This window comes from Pistacia vera, unplaced genomic scaffold, assembly GCF_008641045.1.
Source record: "Pistacia vera cultivar Batoury unplaced genomic scaffold, PisVer_v2 Contig732, whole genome shotgun sequence".
Lineage (NCBI taxonomy): Eukaryota > Viridiplantae > Streptophyta > Magnoliopsida > Sapindales > Anacardiaceae > Pistacia > Pistacia vera.
In genome coordinates, this window is record NW_022196593.1 from 377,127 (window position 1) to 393,883 (window position 16,757).

Below are 16,757 nucleotides of genomic sequence, written 5' to 3' on the forward strand. Positions count from 1 at the left end.
AACGACAGATTTCCCGCTGCAAGAATGAAATAATAAAGCATTGGCATTTCATACAGCATTGTTGTCATGGGGACAAGCATGATAGCTTCTTACAACAATTTGTGAAACCTTTCATAACTATTGACACAAGATGGGAGTGCACCTAATTACAAAAGAATTTAAGAGCACTGGATTTTCACAAAGGGGCGGCACACATATATTCTCAGAGATGCAATGGCACTTGCAGCTACTTGTACCAAGCATATCTGAGTCTCAATGGCACCTTTAAACATAATGATAATATACAACTGGCTACATCTGCTCTTGAAATGCCGCCATATAAGGCCAATCTACTCAGGTGCCCAACAACGAATGATAGCTATTCCAAATATAACTTATTTGTTTTCACACTGTCAAACCAGCAGCAGGTATTCCATGCATTTGAAACCACTCAGGCATTCGGAATCTCTCGTAAAGTACAGGCCTAACATCCTTCTGCAGAGAGAGATGCTTGAGGAGTGGGAGAATGACCTCCAAAAGCTACATAAGTCAAATAGCAGAACAAAGGGGAAATAAGGATGGACATTAGCCAACTCATCATGAAAACTTGAGAAAATTATTTTTGCAATGGAAATGTTGACCCACCTGATCATCATATGGCTGTCCAGTGGAGAATGGAATGCATGGTATTCCATTCAGTGGTTGTAGCAAGAAACTGAAGGGATTGTTATCAACAATTACAACTCGACAGAGATCTTTAGTTAAACAGGTCAGATCCTTCACATGTTCTCGGTATTCTCTGTAATTCAGAACGACAAAATTTTCTCAATATGAGTTGATCTTGGATTTAGTTTAAACAAATGAACAACGCATGAACATTAAAATTTTTTATAATTTCATAGATAAGTGCCAATCAAACTTGAGTATTAACTATGAAGTGCAGTAAAGAGTTCACTGTTTGTTAACCATCAGCAGTAATAGTCAATTTACGCCTAGAAAGTGCACTTTTAAAAGAACCAATAACTTATGCACTCTTACAGTCCAATAAGAAATGAGGCAAACTTTCACAACAAAGTTTAAACACGAGGCAAATTTTGCATTCACCATCCACTCACTAGCACCATGTATCAATGATTGACTTTACTTGGTGATGCACCAACTGTTAAGTCATATTTTCACTAATTATCGTGCCCCATGCCTACCAGCACATTACAGGATCACAAGTCAAATTTGAGTGGCTCTAGAATAGGTTTTCTTGGGAGCATTTGCCTCTCCCAAACCTTCTTTGGACAAACATAATAAATAAAAATATACATACTTTTCTATAGGTAACTGGCAACAATGCTTACGTGCTAACAGTTGAGGGTCGATAAAGACGAAGGCTAAATCGGTTCTCCACATCTATTTTATCAACAAGTGGTCTAGCATAACCTGCATGGTGAAACAGAAGAATCGAAATGAAAAGAATAACAAAGGAAACAAATCAAAACACAGATCATAAAACTGTTGAAAAACATCAAACCTTCAAGGCCAGCAGTGAAGAGAACAATATCTGCAAACTCATGAAGTTGTTTTAAGAACTCATGCAAACCGGGTCGTTCAAACACAGTAACATAATTGATCCTTGGTTTTCCATCATATTCCTTCAAAACATGGACAAAATAGTGATCACATATTAAGTAACTACCAAATAAAAAGTACAAGCAGGAACTATAGAGGATAAAGTAGAGATAGAAACCTTGTCCGAAGACAAGCATTCCAATTCAAACCACTTCAACCCAGCTTCGGTTGCTTGAGTACCAATAATGGCTGGCAAGCTAGATGTCTCATATGCACACACTAGAGTCTCGTCCAAGTCAAGAACCACCTACATGGCAATAAATCCTGTTACTCTCCCAATACAGCAGTTTATAATACACAAGATATAACTTTACACTAACTAATTACTAAAATCTTCTTAAATTGAATCTTATTAAATTTAAAACACCTGAAATAAATAGCCAACACTCAAAGCAGAACTAACTGATTCAGTTTCTACAACCCACAGAAGTTAAAGCTTTGCAGGCAATATTGACACCAAATATTATACACCTAGAGTGCAGATACTCTAATCAAAACAACAAACTAAAACATCCATCACACAACGATCCTCAGTATCACCTAAAAGCTACTATCATCACTCAACAAAATATGGAATCACATATAATCATACGAACAAAAAGTTCACCTTTCTTCTTTAAAGAACTGCCATCGATATTGAAGAATATAACTGAGTAATACACTATATATTTAACACCAAAAACTAATAAAATTTATATCAAATGAGAACAAAAAAAAAAAAAAAAAAAAAGAAAGCTTACAGTGAGCTTCTCGGTTGCGTGCTCGTCACCACCACCATCATCACCGACACTACCGTGAACGGCAGCCACGTGAGTGGGGACCACTGAAGACTCTTGAACAGGGAGTTCAACTTCAAAGACAGGCAAGGGCTTAAAAGAAGGAGAAGGAACAAAAAGTGACACGTGTCTACTTCTAAGACCTACTATATAAGAGATAAAGGAAGGCGTGCCTCTGAGGATCTGAAGAAAAATCTGAAACAAAAACGCGACCCAATTAATTAATCCTCTCCACACTTGTACGGACCGGGGTACACATACTTCGATCTGACCCATCTCCATCTCCGCCATCAATATGAATATGATCAGTAATCTGAGTCGGATCTATTCTGGTTATGGTTATGGTGCGTTTTAATTGGTTTTGGTGCCTCGACTAAGAGAAATTATTTTCTTGTTTTTATTTTTTACTCTCCAGACAAGGCTGAGAATATTTCTCTATTTCTATTTCTATAGTTTATTATTATTACAAGATTGTGACGTAGAGGCTACTGCTTTTGGCAACCCAATTCTATGCTGTATATTTAACGTTGAATTCAAATATCAACGGCTCTTAGAATCACTCAATCAACTCATACAAAATATATATACTACATAGAATTCTAATATTTTATGATTCTAAACTAATTTTGGTGTGTCAAGTTTCATTTTATGATTTACTTTTAACAACGAAGATGACAAAAATATCAATTTATTAATGATAATTGAAAACAATATCATATGATTTTTAAAAGAAAATTTAAGATAATAAAATGATATATAATTCCAATTTTATTTTTGTAACATTCCTTTTAATATTAGGGTTGAAAAGAGTTTGAGTTGGGTCATATGTCTAAGAGTACATTTTAGATATCTCGAATCTTCAATTATATCTTACTTTATTCAATTTCATGTGACTCTTCAAATCAATAAAGGAGTGAGTCGAACCGATTAGTCCAAAGCGGTTCTTGAGGGTTTCATTATTTGCGGGTTCTTATCATGTGGGCTCTCCAAAGGGCTCTCATAATGTGGGCTCTTCAATTTAACAAAGCGGTGAGTCGAACCCAGGCCGCTACTGATACCCAAATTAATAAACGTAAAGGGGTTCTCATCATGTGAGGGTTTTATTATTGAGTAATGTTACATATACAAACAACTCTTACAAAGATTTATGTACAAACTGATGTGGCAGAAAATAAATAGAAAAGTGGGTACAAAAAGTCAAACTCATCATATTCACTCTTCTATTCATTTTCCACATTAGTTTGTACACAAATCTTTGTAAGATTTATTTGTACATTTAGCATTATTGTTTGTTATTTAGGGAGTTCTCTTTATGTGAACTCTGCAAATTAACTAAGGGTTAGAAAGGGGTTCTCATCACGTGGGCTATCCAAATCAACAAATAGGTGAGTTGAATCATCCAATGATACCTAAATTAATAAAATGGTGAGTTTGGGTTCTTCGTCATGTGGTCCAAATCAACAAAATGGGTTATTCAAATCGACGAATGATACCTAAATCAATAAGGGGTGAATAGATCTCATTAATATAAGACCTCGCGTAAAGTATTGTTGTCTACCCACAAGATTGTTTGTGCGTACCTTAACTAATCTTCCAATATGACTTGAACACAAGACTTCTAAGTAATCTAAAGTCATGTCATCTTACCACAAACCAAATGAATCAACTAAATGTGAGTTGGATAAGCCAATGATAATGTTGGGGGGTAATCAGTTGGATGTTGGGCTTATGAGGGTCTGAATGGTACTCTTATAAAGGCCAATGAGATTGGGTAAGGAATATGGATCGTGACACTTGATTTCGTGGGTAAACAATATCACATGTAATATCTTTTAGGTAGTAGACAACCTTTTAGTCCTTTTTTAACGTTTGGCGAGCACCTAGCTCATGACGTAAGGTATGTAAGAGATAATTTTGAAAAAAAATTAGGAGAGATCAAATTAAATTGCTGAAACTGAAGCGGCTGTATTAAGTTTAAATCAAACATTAGGCATGACATTAAAATTTGCCATTAGTCTTGTCGTGTCGTGTCGTAAGCCCGAAAGTTGGTAAGTAACAAGACGTATAGAAGCCCGGTATAATAGATCAAGAATCAATGGGCTGAGCCCGAACCCAGCTTTAAAAGTAACACCAGTCAGCAGTGTCGGCGATTAAAAACTTCCGGCCATAAACTAAGCAAAGTATCGAAAACTTTCAGATATAACTGCCAACCACGAGGAAACGCAAGAGGCAAAAAGACGAAGAACCACCGATGGGTGTAGATTATTACAAGATTCTCCAAGTAGACCGGAACGCCAAAGACGAAGATTTGAAGAAAGCATATCGCAAACTCGCCATGAAGTGGCATCCAGATAAGAACCCTACCAACAAGAAAGAAGCTGAAGCCAAATTTAAACAAATCTCTGAAGCTTATGATGTACAATTCCTCTCTGTTTGACTAAATGGTGTAGTATTTGTGTTTTTATATGTATATATTTATTCATTAATTGTTAATTTCAGGTTTTGAGTGATCCACAAAAAAGAGCGGTGTATGATCAGTACGGAGAGGAAGGTTTGAAGGGCCAGGTACCGCCACCTGGTGCGGGCGGGTTTTCGGGTGGGCCATCGACGACGTTTCGGTTCAATACTAGGAATCCCGAAGATATATTTTCCGAGTTTTTCGGGTTTTCAAGTCCGTTTGGAGGGATGGGTGACATGGGGGGTTCACGCGCCAGCGCTTCAGGATTTCCGAGAGGTATGTTCGGCGATGATATTTTTGCCTCATTTAGAGGAGCAGCCGGCGAAGGCTCTACGAATGCGCCAAGAAAAGCCGCGGCTATAGAGCGAACATTGCCTTGTAGTTTGGAGGAATTGTATAAGGGAACAACCAAGAAGATGAAGATTTCTAGGGATGTTATTGATGCCTCTGGGTAAGCTCTTTTTTCTAAGTTTTAAATTAAACTTCAATTCTGATTTACTGTTTTGATTTTATGTGGTCTAGTTCATGACTTAGCTATATTCAAGGGTGAAAATTTAAGTTGAATCATACTCGTTAATCACATTGATATTATAGATAATGGACTTGATGAACATCGATCTGAATTTGTGGTTTAAAACTACTTGGTTTTTCTCAATTTGTTCTACCTGAGAAAAGTGGAATAGGTGGAGTGATCTTTTTTGGAAAATTCTTATTTGCTTGCATGGCAATGGTGCGACTTTATAAATGCGAGATATTATTCGATTCTTAGAAAGAAAATTGTAATTTGGCAGACTTTGTGGCTTCTTCAGGTGCTTTTTTGAGTTTTTTTGGATTTGGGGGGGTGGGGGGTGTGGGTACAATTACAGGTTATCAGTAGCTATTATCAAATTTCACTTAGCTTCTTCTCCTATGACATCCTAATTAAACAATTGATTCTTTTGTTGGAAAATCATACTGTATTAAGATAGTTATCTGCATACCCAGAAAGGCAATAAAAATTTCCTCTAATTGTGTAATTGCATAAGATTATTATTGATGAAATGTTATTCAACATATGAGTAATGGATGCTAATGATATTATTGGTTATAGTTGCTATGTCATTGAGCAATTTTTATTTTCATCTGTATCAATTACTCAACGACTGAAATACTGGAGTGGCTGTGATTTTTTTTCATGCATGTGTGTGCAATTATGCATCTGCTAATATGTATTTTTTTCTCAGTGACAAACTAACACTCTTTGCATAATCTGATTTAATTATAGAAAATAAGTTGAAATATGATTTGCTTATCAAATGGTAAATGGTTGTTTTGTATCACTTTTTTTGGCATCACTGCCATACCTTTTCTCATACTAAATGAGGTACTAGTCGCATTGCAAGAGTTAACTTCTGAATGAGCTGTAATGAAATTGTAAATGTCTTTTATTTATTCTGTCTGCTATAGTAATCTTAGTTTCATTATTTTGCAGGTTTGTTGTGTAATGCCAGTTAGGGAAAGATTATAGATATGTTATAGATGTTTGTGGATGCATTTCTGCTTTACATTTTAGTAGGATGTATGCAGTGCATGTGCATTGTCTTTTCACATTTCTTGGGGTGATAAGAGAACTTTCATGGATGATTATTGTTTCAGTTCCTAATTTTTAAGCTATGCCACCAGTTTTACCTAAAGGACAAAGCAAATGGTATTTGGTTGCAAAGCGGTTTACTGTTTCTAATTCACCTTGTTATTTGCATCTGATGAGAGTTATGTTTGTCTGGTCTGTCAATGCCAGTATCAAAAGGCACTCATAAGCTTTATAATAGAGTTGAAACCTGGGTGTTCTTCCTAGCAAAATTGTCTACTAATGGCTGTTGTTCTCCCTTGCTAACAAATCAGAAGCTCATTTTGTACCTTCTTTCTGGTGTGATGTCAAAAAGAGATCCAAGAGGCATTTTGGAGCATCTTAACAAACTTGGGACTGGTTTTATAATTCCCATCAAGTTTTGTGGCCACTAGTGTCTATATATCGAGTAGCATATAGTAACCTGGATCTTGTTTCAGGTTTTGGGCAACAAGTGAGTTCATTTGGAGGATGGCTGCTGTTTAGAATTTGTTCAGGCATGGCCTATTGAATAGAGAGTGGACCATTTATCCTCGCTTGTGTCTTATTCAGTTGATGGTTTTAGGTTTATAATTGCTCCCAAAACTCACCAAAACGGGGATGATAGCTTCGTTCATATATATATGAATAAATGAACCATTTATTAACTGATAGCATTAAACATGTGTACTGTAGAAGGAAATTTTAGTAATAAAAATACCATCAGGATTCCTTCATTCTTTAACTCATTTAATCTAATTCATTAATGTATTATCTGTTAACCAACAAAATTGTGCTATTGAACTTTACAATAGGGAAGTTAGAGATTTATTACCTCATTTATTATTTTTAATCTCATGTACATCTCTGATATGTTACTTTGTTGCACAGGAGACCCAGTACCGTTGAGGAAATTCTGACAATTGAAGTGAAGCCAGGGTGGAAGAAAGGGACAAAAATTACTTTTCCGGAGAAGGGAAATGAACAGCGAAATGTTATACCCTCCGATCTTGTCTTCATCATTGATGAGAAGCCTCACAGTGTGTTCAAGAGGGATGGCAATGATCTTATAGTCACCCAAAAGATATCTCTTGTGGAAGCTCTGACTGGTTACACAGCACAATTGACAACACTTGATGGGCGGAATCTGACGGTTCCCATCAATTCTGTCATCAGTCCCACCCATGAAGAAGTTGTTAAAGGGGAGGGAATGCCTATCCCCAAGGAACCTTCCAAAAGGGGGAACTTAAGAATCAAGTTCAACATCAAGTTTCCATCCAAGCTTACCTCGGAGCAGAAAACTGGACTTAAACGATTAATATCATCGTAATAAAAGATCATCAAAACTCATGTAAGCTTGCTTTTGGTTTTCTTTGCTGGTTTTTTGGTTCTGGAAAGGGAAATTCATATGTTGTTGAATTCCGGATTCCATACATTAGAGTTATAAATTTAAATTGTTATTTGCATTACTGTTACCGTACTAATTGGTTTCCGTTATTCCTGTTCAAAAAAGCAATTACCGCCTCCTTTCCTTTTCCTCGACCCCAACAGTTGTATTTTTCTTGTTTAAATTTGCTTGTGTTAAAATTTTTACTGTAATAACAAGCTTTGAAACAACCAGCAAAAGGCGTTCCTCGATGGCTCCTTACATTGTCATCTTCATATTTTCAAGCATTAAAGATGGAAACTAGAAACTGAAGTGAGACAACTAAATAAAGTTATGGAAAACAAGGCTTGGGGCAAAAGTCAATCGCCACGAAGACACGATGGAATTTTTTTTTTTTTTTTTTAAAGTTTCCGTCTTTTAAGGAATTTTAACGAGTCATATTAATTAACTTTTATAATTTCTATCATAGAAATTCCAAATATTGAATAAGAACAGATAACCTCTTTTTATTTTTTTTAATTAGGTTTATATTGACTTAAATTTGTAATATTAGATCATGATGATTCAATTCTAATGGTTTTTGAAGTGGATGAACTGACATAAATAATAATAATAATAATAATAATAATAATAGAGTAAAACTTTTCTTTAGTAATACTTTATATAGGAATAATCTTCAATTTGGGTTAGTTATAAATAAGAATAAATTTTATATTGTAATAAGTTATAATTTTTTTAGATCCCGTCTTAAGGAACTTGTCTCCACATAATAATAATTATATGTATATTATAAAAAAAAAATATGTTATGTTACATTAAATGTTTAAAGTGAAATAAAATATTTATGTAAAGTTGTTTGAGACAATGATTTATGTTTTAGAGAATTGTTATCATATATTTTATCTTGCGGGTACATAATAAGTCGCCAACATGGACACCTTTTTGTTGAAGCTAAAATATTTTTAGCTTTTAAACATGTTTGAAACTTCTTAGCACGAAACTTTTGGTATTTCCATAGTGTATTCATTATCGGGATTATCTCCTTTCTCTTTTTATCTAATTTTAGTAATAATTTATTCTTCAATTAAAACATACACCATTTATTACTAAGTATTAATATTCATTTGATTAGTGTAGTGAAATTGTCGAATCTGATCACTCAATTTTGTAATGATTCTTTGATATCTATTTCCATACTATCATAATGTCACTAAAACAATGAATTGAAATCATAATACTACTAAAACATGAATTATAAAATAAGAAATCAAAACAATAATTTTGTAATCAACACAATAATTATTGTAACTACACTTCTATTAAGTTATAACCTTCTTATAGTAATAAATTTTGTTCATCCTAACATTATGACTATAGAGATGTTCTACTATATTATCAACATTTAAACTTTAATTATAATATATAGTATTAACGTTAAGGATTAAAATATTAATATCTAGCACTTTAAGTGAAAATATTATGTTGGTATAATCTCATCAATTAAATTTTTTCATGAAAAATAAATATTATTTAAAAAGAAGTTTTTTTATCAATTACAAAGCTATTGCAAAATGAGTATTATTTAACTTCTAAATGAAATGGTTCTACTAGTACTAGGTAAAAACTGAAAATAAAATTAAAACAATTTTTCCACTCTTAGTTTTACTAGGTACACTCCTAAGTCGATATTTAGAACGCTTCTGGTACAGCCAAGTGGTTTTCAAACTTGGAAGTAATAAAAAGTGAGTGTGTCAAATAGAAATTATAACCTTAGTAGCGTTAATCTAACACTCTGTTTCGCTATTTTCACGTCTACATGTGAATCTTCTTCTTCTTCTTCTTCTTCTTCTTCGATACCATCTCCATGTCTCTCCAATTCCAATTTCTCCAATAAAATCCAATTCATATCTCTATTTAAATCCAATCAACTTACTTAGATCTCTATTTTGCCATGGAAATGGCTTCGAGTCCGCGAACCGTCGAGGAGATCTTCAAAGATTATTGTTCCAGACGAGCTGGCGTTGTTCGTGCTTTAACTTACGGTAACTCCAATCTCTACTTTCTCTCTCTTAGGTTTTGTCTATCTTTAACTATGTTTGACGCGTGCCTTTATCTTCTTCCTTTGTAATTTTCTCAGATGTCGATGAATTCTACGGACTCTGTGATCCAGGTAACGTGCAATTGTAGATCGGAGTTGTCCTTCTTTGTTTAATTTTAATTTAATTTTTCTTCTTAGTTTTTATGCTATATTAGGTCAAATTTTGAATTTTTTTTTTTTTTAAAAGTTTGGAGCCAAGTTTGAATTTTTACATGCATTTTCCCTATATTTATTTTGCTGGTTTGAAAACAGAGATAATATTTACTTGAATTTCACGAAAATAATTTCCAGACTGAAGGAAGTTTGTTAAATCAGAGAACCGTCTTAAAGAGAAAATTACTAGTTACCAAATTTACTATACTGCTTTTTCATTTAAAAATTGGGGGTTTTGGTTTAGACAAGGAGAACCTGTGCCTCTACGGACATCCGAACGAGTCATGGGAAGTTACTCTGCCAGCTGAGGAAGTTCCACCGGAGCTTCCGGAGCCGGCACTTGGGATTAATTTTGCAAGAGATGGAATGAACCGCAAGGATTGGCTATCTCTCGTTGCGGTGCATACTGATTCGTGGTTGCTTTCTGTGGCTTTCTATCTTGGAGCTCGTCTTAACCGCAATGAAAGGTAAAATTTTGCCTTGCCTTTTTGCTGCATTTGAATTATCATTGTTTTTAACTTTATGTGATCACTGATAGCTATTTGGTAGTGTTAACATTCCCTGGTAGCTTATAGTATCCTTGAATATTTGGGAGTTGGATTAAATTGTGTGGTTGATTTACATACTTTTGTGTCAGTTTGTAATGCCATTCGACTTGTTTTGTTGATATTCAGTGGTTTTTGGAAGATTTTGATTTGTGCAGTCTCAATTTAGGAAGATTGGAGTGAGTTTATTAACATGAGAAGGCTCTTCTATTGTTTTTTTTTTTTTCCTTTTTCGATTATAAGTATAAGCTGATGTCAAGATTTTGTCATTCTACCTATTGATTAATAAGGCCTATTCTTTAATTTATTTGGCTAGTTTCTAATGTGATTTGTTTATGACGCCTGTTGCTGGAAGTTGGGGAGATTACTTATATTAATTATGCCAATCTTCTTTTGTCGTTCTTTTTTTTTTTTCCCACCATTGGAGTCATCTTAGAACACAAGTTAAGGCCTTTAACAAAGAAATTTTTTATTAATGGGTTACCACCGTTTACAAAATGCAATTTGATTCTGTAATAAGTCATACCTTCCTTCACTTCTTCCCTTTGGCTGTGACATTTGTGATCTGACTAGAATATCACATTTGGGCTACAAAAGAGGGAAAAGAAAAAGGCTTCACAGTAAGTCATACCAAAGAGTGAGCCTGAGTTCACTACATGACAGTTTATGGTTATATGCATATCATCTGTGATGACTGGTTTTGCTTTAGATGTGCCTCTTTCTGTTGAGTGATAAGTCCGCACTAGACCATCGGAGAGTAAGAATTGCCTGTTCAACTTTATTGGTTTCTGGTGTAGTTGGCTGTGTGTTATGCATGTACTCTGATACATCTGTTTGCATTTTGCGAGTATATTGAATTGATTAGTGGAATTCTTATTTTATTTTCTATTAATTTTAGAGAATGGTATTGTTTAGTACTCATGTCAGTTCTACTTGACAGGAAACGTCTATTTAGCATGATCAATGATCTGCCCACTGTCTTTGAAGTTGTTACAGAAAGAAAGCCTATAAAAGATAAACCCAGTGTGGATAGTGGTAGCAAGTCTCGGGGCAGCACAAAGGTTTGAGGGATTGAACTTAGTTTAGAACTTAATTTTTATATCTCTGCAAGTTTTTCAGATTCAATCTAGTAATTTGCATTCTTTGTTTACCTTTTTCTGAGGCACACAACATAGTTGTGCTGTTCTGATGTTCTATAAGCAATTACTCATTGGAGATGATTGTTGATTTGAAAGGGAACCTAAGAGCTTGTGTGATTTATGATTAAATAATAATTTTCAAACCTAAGATCCAAAAATCTGTATTGTATTGCAGTAGTTTTATCTAAAAATGTCTTTAATATAACATTCAAAAAATTGCATCTCAGATTTTATAACTATGGAGAAAAAAGAAAGTTAGGAGCATCTTTCTAACTGAAAATTGTTAAAACATTAATTAAACGTTTGTTCTTAAAATTTCTTGTTTCCTTTGTTTTTAAAAATGAAGAATTGTATTTATAATTCTAAACCAGTTGGCCACGGAGTTCCATATATTGGCTTTCTGTAACAAAGTTAGAATTCTTACCCCCTTATTCTGGCTGTGGTAAATGTTTTCAACCATTTTATGCATCCTTATTTTTGTGTCCATTCGTTTGGTTCATCATCCATGCAGAGATCAAGTGATGGCCAAGTTAAAACCGTCCCTAAGCTTGCAGATGAGAGTTATGAGGATGAGGAAGATGAACACAGTGAAACCCTATGTGGGAGCTGTGGTGGAAATTACAATGCAGATGAGTTTTGGATTGGCTGTGACATCTGTGAGAGGTGGTTCCACGGAAAGTGTGTGAAGATAACACCTGCTAAGGCTGAGAATATAAAGCAGTACAAATGTCCAAGTTGCAGCATGAAGAGGGGCAGGCAGTAGTATCACTAAACTCAAGTTACAAGTGGAGGAAGGGGTTTGAACAGCGTTCTTTCAGTGGCTGACATAGTATAGAAAGGTCTCTTTCAAAAGTTAAAAAGTTATGTAATGAATTTGTTGTGATGTTTGTTTATAGCAGATGCTTTGTTAGGGCTTCCCTGCTGAATCCTTGCTTAAATGTTAACTTATATATAGTAGAAGTTGTTGTTTTATGACAATGCTTGAATAATATTTGCATGGTTGGTTTCTACTTTCTTCCATAAAGATTTTGTTGTAAGGGTGACTTTTGCGCTATGTGAAACTCTGGGAGAGCTTTAAGTCATTTGATGTTATCAACAGTTACCTAAATCAGGACCTCATTGCATGACAGAGCAGCGATATACAGAACATTTTTACTTGTCATGTTCAATCACTCTGCTCTTGACGGTCAATCATTATACTATAGTTTACTATATCAAAATAAAATGCCTCATAGTTAGAGGGTCATGGCCTGACTGAGTAGCTGGTTGGCCTAGCAATGTCTGTACTCTCTAAAACACAGTTTTTATCGACAAATTAGAATTGATTAGGGGGACAGTTGACAATGGCTAGATGCTCATTTTGGACACATCAGGCCTGGCATTTGATTTCCTGGAAAGCGAGAAGTAAAAACTAGGTGTTTGACTTTGACATGATTTGGAGTCTGGGAAAACTTGGTTAATTCCGACAATTAGCGACATAATTTGGCATCTAATCCTATAAAAATTTCTTAGTGCTCATCGCCCATGTTGTGTTTACAACTGTATTTGTCTTGGTTATTGGGTTGTCTTATAATCCTCTGAGCAAGCAAGCCATATTGCTCATGCAGTGCTTGAGCCTCTCTATCCCCTAATTCAATTCTGAAATGGGTTCCAGTCGCTCAGATGGCTCTGGTAAAGAACGCTTGCGCTGGACTCAAGAGCTTCATTATAGATTCGAGGAGGCTGTTAATCAGCTTGGTGGCCCTGATAGTGAGTCTAATCTAATCATCCCCACCTCTAATCTAATAAAATTAAATGCTTGTGAAATTATTTTGATTGGGGTGGTTTTAACTTCAGGGGCTACACCCAAGGGAATCTTGAAGGCTATGGGCGTTGCTGGACTGACTATCTACCATGTCAAAAGTCACTTGCAGGTGCTCTTTCTTTCTTAAATATTCCTATAAATATAAAATTTATTATTTATTGATTGAATTCTCTTCTTTCAGAAGTACAGGATCTCAAAATTTATACCAGAATCAACTACTAGTAAGTTACAACTTTGGAAAACTTCATTTAAATATTCAATTCAATTTTAAATGATATGCTGTTTTACTTGCTTCATTCATCTGTAAATAATCATATTAGTTTAATTTCCTTTTTCGGGTAATTACCTCTCCCACTACTATAAATTATCATTGTTCACACCAATTTCTTTTATGATCAAATACTTGTATAGATTTCTCTTTTATCTTACATACATCCTCTTTTATATATATTTTTTTAAATAAATTAATTTCTTTAAAATTTTACTTAAATTATCCCTTATTGCACTTTATCTCACTTAAAGATATCTTAGTACTTGTATATTCTAAATTAAGTTATTTGATAAAAAAAAAATAAAGAAAAGGATTCAAAACTTCGTTAAAGGAAAATGCTTCAGATTTTTAAAAGTGTATTTTGTGTCCCTTAATTTAGTATGAATAAATAACAATCTGTTTTTGTATAAGCATATTAAAATCAAATTTATTTAAATTGTTTAATGTTAAATATAATATGTATTTTGCATTTAAAACTCGCAGGAGGGAAGTTTGAGAGGAGGAATATTTCAGAGATACTGCCTAATTTTGGTACAACATCGTAAGTCTCACCTGGACTTTGAACGTATCACTCTTCAACTTGTTTAACTCCAAATGAACATTAATATTGGTGTGAACAATGCAGTGCAGCTCAGCTTAATGAAGCCTTACTAATGCAAATGGAAGTACAAAGGCGACTGAATGATCAACTTGAGGTATTTTTTAATTTCAGCTGCCATGCAAACGTGAATTGGAAAATAATATATTTATGCTGATTTGGGTTTTACAATGAAGGTTCAAAGGAGTTTGAAGCTTAAAATCGAAGCTCAAGTAAGGTTCCTTGATAGAATTGCAGATGAACATAGAAACCGACCTGCAAAGCCTAATTATTCTCCCACATCGATATCATTGCCATCCCTCTGTGAGGACTACTCTGATTCAAATGCAAAGGATTTCGATTCTGATTCTGAAGCTGACATAAATGAAATAGAATCTGCAGACGCAATTCGAGCTATGAAAAGGGCTAGGGTTGATGTTAATGATGATCATTTTTTCCCACAAATGTTCACACTAAACAAAGACATGAAACCAGAAACTTCATATCCTCCCTGGAATATTGCAGCTTGCTCCCCACCTTTAGTGCCCAGCTTTTTATAGAATAATACCTTTTCTTTTCTAAATAATAAGTTTCAGAATGGATAGAGATATATTCAGTTGCTCCATTATCATATGTAGTTTTGTGTGGACATGTATGCTTTTAAGATAATGGAAGCTAAATATCAAATCATCTCTAGGGATGATTATGTATCATATATAAATAAGATGAAAGTAGTATGTATTACTCTGCTTATTGTTAATAAATACTATAAGATTTGATGTTTGTGTGACAAATTGTAATTTCATTTTTAAGAAAAGATGTAAGAAGCTGTGTCATTGTGAAGAAATTTCCAATTGGACAGGTCAGACAAATGGGCAATCCATTAAACTGGGCTCTAGTTCTTAGACAAGTAAATGGGCCAGAACTGAAACGTCAATAAGAAAATTTGGGTTATTGGACCTATAGCAAGAGATTTCTGTAAAATAATTTAGCTGTAGCTTATGATTTTGTCTTTTTCTTATTCATTATTACAGTAAGCGTAACACTAGTCTTATAAAAAGACATATAAAGAGTTATATAAAAAGTTAAATCCAGTTCTTGAAAGAAGGAAAAAAAAGAGAGAGAAAGAGGCAATCATGAATTTCAAGGGCTGGATTTGACTCTTTGTAATGCTAGTATTACTCTTACAGTAAAACATTTCTATAATGATACTCTATATAGGAATAAACTTTACATAATTATAAAAAATTATAGTCTCAATTTAGGATAATTATAAATAAGAATAAACTCCATATTGTAATAAGTTATAATTTTTCTAATTCTCGCCTTAAGGAAATCTGTCTCTACATAGTAATAATTATATGTATATTACAAAAAAAAAAATTTTATGTTATATTAAAGGTTTAAGATACAATAAAATATTTATCTAAAGTTGTTTGGGACAATTATTTATATTTTAGAGTTGTTACCACATATTTTAACTTGCAAGTACGTAATAATTCATTAGCATAGACACCTTCTTGTTGAAGCCAAAATATTTTTAGCAAGATTATTTTCTTTCTCTTCTTGTCTAATTGTAGCAATAGTTTCTTCTTCAGTTAAAACATACACAATTTGTTGCTCATTTAGATGATCGAGAAAGAAATTAATATTAATTCGATTAGTGAAGTAATGTTGTCGAATTTGATCATTCAATTCTGCAATGACTCTTTTATTCTCCCCATTCACTTCATTTGTAATTTACAATTCATTGACATCAAGTTCGAGGGTCTTAATTTTGCAGTACTTAAAACCATTGGCAATTGTCTCTGGCTTCACATCAATTGACTATGTATCAATGGTATTTACAGTTCCATCAATGACACTTATCTTTACTGGTTCCAAGACACGATCTTCTATCCATTTCAAAGTAAGCAATTGAAGCGCTGAATTTAAATTCTAATACTACTAAAATATGAATTGAAATCCTGATACTGTATTACTAAAACATGACTTATAACATAAGAAATCAAAACAATAGTTTTTGTAATTACACATCTATTAAGTTATAACATCCTCATAGTAATAAAATTAGTTGATCTCACTATTATAACTATAAAGAGGTTTACTGTATTATTATTATCATACTACTATGATCTCATCTCAGCAACTAGAATGACATCAACCATTGATTATTTAGAGTACCCGTGTGAAAAATGAATAAATTAAAATTTAGGGTTGCCTACAATATAGCAATTAGCAATAGCTATTGTGTTCAACAAATCAATAAGTTGAATTGTTGATTATTCAAAAACTTTATGATAAAAGCATGTGTTAGTAGAGATTATTGTCGGCAAAACTCTTGAAGAATATGTTATTTTTATTT

General features: G+C 33.7%; 4 protein-coding genes across 4 annotated transcripts; 3 read left to right on the forward strand and 1 right to left on the reverse strand.

Annotated features, from left to right (window-relative positions):
* Positions 1–9: 9 nt before the first annotated feature.
* On the reverse strand, positions 10–2,709 carry LOC116115147 (carboxy-terminal domain RNA polymerase II polypeptide A small phosphatase 1-like). Its single transcript, XM_031401304.1, has 6 exons — positions 2,340–2,709; positions 1,718–1,846; positions 1,502–1,622; positions 1,329–1,410; positions 625–778; positions 10–519 (listed from the first exon to the last, which is right to left on the reverse strand). Exons 1-6 carry the CDS (start codon positions 2,664–2,666, stop codon positions 385–387), a joined length of 948 nt encoding a protein of 315 aa, XP_031257164.1. The 5' UTR covers positions 2,667–2,709; the 3' UTR covers positions 10–384.
* Positions 2,710–4,626: 1,917 nt separating this feature from the next.
* LOC116115151 (dnaJ homolog subfamily B member 1-like) lies at positions 4,627–7,884 on the forward strand. The gene is made up of 3 exons (XM_031401309.1): positions 4,627–4,791; positions 4,875–5,284; positions 7,310–7,884. Exons 1-3 carry the CDS (start codon positions 4,627–4,629, stop codon positions 7,746–7,748), a joined length of 1,014 nt encoding a protein of 337 aa, XP_031257169.1. The 3' UTR covers positions 7,749–7,884.
* Positions 7,885–9,574: 1,690 nt separating this feature from the next.
* LOC116115131 (PHD finger protein ALFIN-LIKE 1-like) lies at positions 9,575–12,750 on the forward strand. Its single transcript, XM_031401281.1, has 5 exons — positions 9,575–9,847; positions 9,943–9,975; positions 10,301–10,523; positions 11,542–11,662; positions 12,252–12,750. The coding sequence occupies exons 1-5, from the start codon at positions 9,757–9,759 to the stop codon at positions 12,501–12,503; spliced, it is 720 nt and encodes a 239-aa protein (XP_031257141.1). The 5' UTR covers positions 9,575–9,756; the 3' UTR covers positions 12,504–12,750.
* A 580-nt stretch (positions 12,751–13,330) lies between these two features.
* Positions 13,331–15,186, forward strand: LOC116115133 (myb family transcription factor PHL7-like). The gene is made up of 6 exons (XM_031401283.1): positions 13,331–13,489; positions 13,577–13,653; positions 13,726–13,765; positions 14,299–14,356; positions 14,441–14,510; positions 14,590–15,186. Exons 1-6 carry the CDS (start codon positions 13,384–13,386, stop codon positions 14,950–14,952), a joined length of 714 nt encoding a protein of 237 aa, XP_031257143.1. The 5' UTR covers positions 13,331–13,383; the 3' UTR covers positions 14,953–15,186.
* The last annotated feature ends 1,571 nt before the right edge of the window (positions 15,187–16,757 follow it).